General features: G+C 38.0%; 1 protein-coding gene across 3 annotated transcripts in view; it reads left to right on the top strand.

Annotated features, from left to right (window-relative positions):
• The window catches only part of LOC144959008 (uncharacterized), a 112,195-nt gene that overhangs the window by 96,425 nt on the left and 9,351 nt on the right, over positions 1 to 6,419 (top strand). For all 3 annotated transcript variants that reach the window (XM_078891335.1, XM_078891334.1, XM_078891336.1), the window contains 4 exons: positions 398 to 503; positions 1,329 to 1,403; positions 1,904 to 2,336; positions 5,379 to 5,584. In XM_078891335.1, the coding sequence (XP_078747461.1) occupies positions 398 to 503; positions 1,329 to 1,403; positions 1,904 to 2,336; positions 5,379 to 5,584 (820 nt within the window). The remainder of the gene's footprint in view (positions 1 to 397; positions 504 to 1,328; positions 1,404 to 1,903; positions 2,337 to 5,378; positions 5,585 to 6,419) is intronic.

Raw genomic sequence — 6,419 nt, 5'->3', positions numbered from 1 at the left:
ATTAATTTTTCTGAATAATTCCAAGCTAGTAATAGATATATGTCATAATGTCTTTAAAATGACAAATCTTAATCGGCACGACAGTTTTCTGCTAAAATGCACATAAATGTTTTTGTTTTTTTTATTTCGTTTTTTTTTTAATTTATGAAAATACCAGTTTAAGGGTAAAAAGTATTTAAATTGGTATAATTATTATTAATGTATCCATAAAATAAGTAAATTCTAGTGATTTGAAAAATATATACCAAAAAATGTCAAAAGGCCAAACTCAATTTATCATTGCCTTACAAAATATAGCCGCCAAAAGAAAAAGGCTACTTTTTCAATGATTTTATTTCTCATATTTTACCAACTTATTTCATACAGAGCACCTCGTTTTTTTGGTTCTAATTTTCAGACGTCAGAATGAGATCGTGACGCCCAAATTGTTGGGTTGTTCCCTGAGTGGGAATGCAGAGGAATTGTACCAGCTGTTGGATGACGGGGACAACATCAACCCGAAGGTGAGTTCATAGTCTGAGACAAGATATACATAGACCGATACTTTGCTTGTTTTGGTTTCTATCATAATTTTGTCTTAAATACTTTCATTGAAGAGGTTAATTTAATCCTCTCCTTACCAGCCGGTTTTCAGGATTTTATCCAAAATTTTACACTCACTCTAAACAAAAATGGATTAATTCAAACAACAAAGCAATAAATAAATTCTATAATATGGGATATTGTCCAGTTAAATGAGCTCTCAAGTTTTTAGAGTTGTAACAATTTTCTTTTAATTTTAAGATGTTAATGGTTGCATCGTAACGAATGTGACGATTTTCCTATGTTTGGTAAGGAGAGGGTTAAACAGTGCGCCTAAACGATGACTGTATAAAATGCTAGGTCTCCTATAATCTACTGGATGTGCGGCTATGTGGTCTAGTGGTATGACACTCGCTTTCAGATCGGAAGGTCCTGGGTTCGAGCCCCGCGCTCGTCGCATAGTTGAGTCCTTGAAAAAGGCTCTTTACTCACATTCTCTCACCGTACTCAGGCGTAAAATGAGTACATGGCCGTTAACAGCAGTGTCTTTGTCCGAAAAATTGTAATATCGCCTAACAGGCGGCATGTCCCGTCCTACATGTTAAATGTTGCTGTTGACCAGGGACCCCTTGTAAAGCGCTTTGAGCACATTTTAGTGGATATTGCTCTATATAAAAGCTCATTAAAATAAAGTATTATGAAGTGCATGGGAGATGATACAAACGTAAAGGCGCAACCTGATTCTCTCTTATTTGACCTGCTTACTTTATCAATATTATTTCCATGGGTGTTTCATTGCTCCACAGAGTGGATCTGGCAACTGGCCGCTGTATTTGGCCGTAGAGAATGGACATCAGGACGTTGTCCAGCTTATTTGTGAGGTAAAGTTTACACTAATCTTTTGCTAAACATCGGGTGTAAAGAACAACAAAAACAGATAAATAAATACATGAAATAGGATAAATTACAGGTCATTCATAACATGGACCATTTTCTTGATCTAATTTGGTCAGATGGCCTAGAGAATGAATCATTGAATTAATACTCGCAATGCAGGGCTGCCAGATAGCCACATATATAGCCGATTTAGTGAAAAATGTTAGTATTTGGCCACGTGATGTTCTATTTTGCCACGAGGAATTCCGGCTGTATGGGTCTAGTTGTTCTCCCTTAGGGAGGAGAGTTAGTCACAGCCTCTCACTGTGATCTGCATCACGGCTAGATGACTGGGTTTTTTCTGTTCTTCTTCCAAATAGATCCTTGAAATAAATGTCCTCTTGGGAAAGGATTAATAAGGAATTTTTTTAATGTTTTTATTCTAAAATGAAAGTAAGAGCATATACAATATAGCATATACAATTTCCATCTTTCTTTTTTACAGAGAGGGGGAGACATATGTAAGAGACACCCTACCAGCGGCGCCACAGCCCTCCACGTAGCGGCCAAAATGGGCCACCATAGCATCGTTTCCTACCTCCTTCAATTTTGCCACCCATCCAAAAACCAATCTAGAAAAATCTCCTACTCAAGCCATGTCCCCACTTCAAACGCCTCCATGACTTCAGTCTCGACCTCATCAACTCCCCAACCCCTTCCGCTCTCCACATTGAATCCTTCTCATGTCCCCACCTCATCCTCCTCCACCACCTGCACGTCCCGACGTTCGTCTTACGTCTTGGGATCGGAGACGCATTCTATCTCGTCGAGGTCAGGTTATCGTCGAGGGAGCAAGACGTCCTGTCGGCGACATCGGATGGATATCAACGCCGTCGACAAAAGTCAGAGAACAGCTTTACAACTGGCGGCAGAGAGGGGTAAGTTCCTACAGGATATAACAAGATATGAAGTGAGTAGAAAAGTGCCAGAAGACAATAGAGAATAAAAAATTTTCGCGGCGGTGGTGGGGTTTGAACCTGCGACCTTATTGGTACGACAACTCCGCCTGGCAGGTGAGAGCGTGGCTCTACCGTGTGAGCTATCCACGAACACAAAATATTCGTTTCAAACCCAAGTCATTTTTAGATCCCTCTCTCACCCACTTCTGGGACCGCCGATTCGTTCGTACACCACCATCGCGAAGTATTTTGACCAGCAGTTAAGCTTAATAGCCAATATTCTCAACACAAACATATAACATAGAAACGATTGAGACATTGAGTATGCTCCGGTGTATGGGGTGAATTTTTAATTCAGAAAAGTGAGTGGAGCAGGCACTTATGTTGGTAACAACAAGATATGAAGTGAGTAGAAAAGTGCCAGAAGACAATAGAGAATAAAAATTACAGGATATAAGGGACTTAAACGATAACGTTCCCGGAACCTTTACGATCGACCGCCGATGAGGAAAAAATCCAGGATCTGTCCCCAATACTCTTCAACAGTCGTAACGTCACTTCCTTCCTAATGACGCATGGTAACTTAGTAACACTGGCTCTAAACTATCGGAACAATGGCGGACGCCCGTATGAAATATTTCTCCGGCGAGCATAAAATCGTATCCAGAGGGAAAAAAAAACCCATAAATTTGATCATGTTTTGACTTTTACACATTCTGATCACAAGGCATATGAAAGTTCTAGCCAGCATGAAGAATAAAAAGTAATGATTTTCTTTGTTTAGAACCAAGATGGCCGCCGTTGCCGTTCGGCGTGACATCAGACTACTGAATCCAATTGTCGTCTGATGACAGATCCTGGATCATCTCTCTATTATGTACTGTTATGTTGGGGTTTTTAAAAAAATTTTAACATATGGTTTCTTAACATTTGAGTGTATTCCTCTTATTTGGATCTTGTGCTCGTGTCTGGTTGAGACTTTATGTGATCTCAAACTAAGTACGCTGATAGTGTGTTCTTGGAATCTACATCGGTTCCATATTTGAACAATTCCCCTTTGTCTTACTTTTTCTTCAAGCCCTTTTAATTGTACATCAAGACTGTCTTTACCAATTTTCTTCCTTCTTCCTTTTTACTGGCGCTGATATGACCTAGGTTTGTCCAAGCGCCGTAAAACTCTTTTTAAAAAAATAGACGGATCCTGGTTTTCCATCCACGTCATTGGTCGATCGTTTAAGTTCTAGGACGTAATCGTTGCTATAAACTCCAAATACTTTTTCCTAATGCACTATTGTTTTTTATTTTGTAAAATTATTTTGTTTAGTTATGAATCATTTGTCTTTTATATATAATTTTTGTATTCCATATCGCTATACAGTATATTGCATCGACGTTGTTCTTATATCCGGGTCTGATAACCCACAATGTGATGGGCTCATTGTTGTAATGGAAAAAGTCCCAAACCGACACAAAATCTTGTTTATTACTATTTCAACAATGCTAAATCAAGCCTGTAATTGCGTTAGGTTACCAGACCTGCTAATATGTGCACGTCTCATTGTAGAACACTAACCTTGTTTCTCTCCCATGGTAGGTACTTACTGTGTCTTCTATCCCCTTATATCTATTTTCCAACTTTGCTTTCTGTCTTTGTCTTGGAATGAGATTATTTGGTTTTATCCTGGCCCTGGCCGGATGCCATTGCTGAGAGGGAAACAGTCAAATGTATAGATAGTTTTTGGAGATTATTTTTTTTCTTGTAAATCATCTCTCTGTTATGCACTGTCTTATGCTTTGTTTACATATTATATATGATTTGTAAAAAATTGAACGTATTCTTCTTAATGGGGACCTGTGCTTGTCTCTGGATGAGACTTATGTGATCTCAAACTAAGTACTTTGATAGTGTGCTCTTGGAATCTACATCTGTTTCCTATTTGAACCAATTCCCCTTTGCCTTTTGTCTTACATTTTCTTCGGTGTTTTAATTGTAATTCTAGAACTTTTAATTATCCCATTTTCTTCCTTTTTACTGGCGCTGAAATGACCTTAATGTATTGCAAGCGCCGTAAAACCCTTAAAAACAAACTTGTTTCTATGAATAAATTGGCTGCTCTTGGTATTTAATACATAGTTAATTCTTTTTCCCCCTAAATACCTAAGCTTTGTTATCACTTTTTCTTTGATTCTTTAAATTCGGACTAACTGTTTTACTATAATATTCCCTTTTCCATATACCTTATCAATGTTCCCTCTAAAAGAGATTCGAGGCCATAGCATGCCAGCTCTCTCTCTCTCTCTCTCTCTCTCTCTCTCTCTCTCTCTCTCTCTCTCTCTCTCTCTCTCTCTCTCTCTCTCGCGTAAAGCTTCACAACATTTAGTTCATCTTCAATCATTTTCCCTAGATTACATAAATGTGTACTGGGCGGGGTTCCTGACCTCCCATAGTGGGCAGGGATGTACATATTGTCTTCTATCCCTCTATGACTATTTTCCAACATGCTTTCTGTCTTTGTATCGGAATGAGATTGCTTGGTTTTGTCCTGGCCCTGGTCGGATACCCTGACTGGGAGGGAAACAGTCAAATGTATAGTAAGTTTTGGGAGATGATATTTTTTCCTTGTAAATCATCTCTCCGTTATGCACTGTTTTATGTTTTATGTATTATATCTTATTTGTAAACATTTTATTCCTCTTAATAGGGACCTGTGCTTGTGTCTGGATGAGACTTTTGGGTGATCTCAAACTAAGTACACTGATAGTGTGCTCTTGGAATCTACATCTTTTCCCTATTTGAACCAATTCCCCTTTACCTGCCTTATTCTTGGATGCTTTAATTGTAATTCTAGAACTTCTTACTATCCCATTTTCTTCCATTTTACTGGCGCTGATATGAACTTAATGTGTTGCAGGCGGCGTAAAACCCTTAAAAACAAAACAACAAACATAAACGTGATATAAAAGCGCATAATTTTATCTTCTTAAAGTTAAAAAAAACATTTAAAAATATTATTATTTCAGGTTTTAGTCGAATAGTTTACACACTTCTTCAGCACGGAGCAACGACCGCCATCTTGGACAGCTCCGGTCAGCTGGTCATGTGTCCTCAGTATGAAGGTGTCCGAATCATGATTGAATCTCACAGACAAAGACACACCCAGGATATCATCAAGTGTATCCAGGACAAATCCAAGAAAGGGCTTTCCGGTTTACAGGACATTTGGCTGGTGAGGTCCTGATTAATGACGTCATGTGTCCCTACGTTTTGTGTCCACAATGTTTGTTTGGTTGTTCTTTTTGCGTTTGTTGGTTTGTTTACTTTTTCAATTTTCCTTTTTTTTTTGGAGGGGGAGGGGAGGTTATATATATATATATATATATATATATATATATATATATATATATATATATATATATATATATATATATATATATATATATATATATTATGGACTTTTGTGATTTTCTTGGAGTAGGATGTCTTTTTGGGGGTCACTTTCAATTATTCATGTTCAAGTTCAACGTCTTTATCTGCAAAAGGCGGATTGCCCATCACTGCAGATTTGATACAATTATGTGGTGACTTTCTCCATTATTATGTTATTGAGTTGAAAGATTAATGTTTAATAGTTGACCAAATTTGTTGTTGTTGGTGATATCTAGGATTTCTGGTGGGAGAGTGTTCCATTCCTTGATGGTTCTTGATAAGATTGATTGATGGTGAAGAATTAATACAAGTTTTACATTACTGAAGACTCTAATTAATTGCCCATTGCCTATCGTTGTGATTTTATATCCTTTTTTTTTTTGTGTGATCCAATCCATCTCGGTATATCACTGTTTTGGGACGGTGGGTCAAGTCGGTAGGCCCTTGTTGATATTTGTATTCTATAAATGTGCAACTATGTGGTCTTGTGGTATGGCATTCGCCATTGGATCAGAAGGACCAGGGTTCGACTTCCGCGCTGAGCAACCAGTAGTTGGGTACTTGGAAAATACTCTTTACTCACATTCTGTCTCATCTGCTGGAAAACAATTGTAATTTACCTTATATACGTCTCG

The sequence above is a fragment of the Berghia stephanieae genome, chromosome 13, assembly GCF_034508935.2.
Source record: "Berghia stephanieae isolate SIO BIC M18660-M18661 chromosome 13, UCSD_Bste_1.3, whole genome shotgun sequence".
In the NCBI taxonomy this organism is placed as follows: domain Eukaryota; kingdom Metazoa; phylum Mollusca; class Gastropoda; order Nudibranchia; family Aeolidiidae; genus Berghia; species Berghia stephanieae.
Note: the sequence above shows the minus strand (reverse complement) of the source record. Positions and strands in the feature narration are given on the sequence as shown.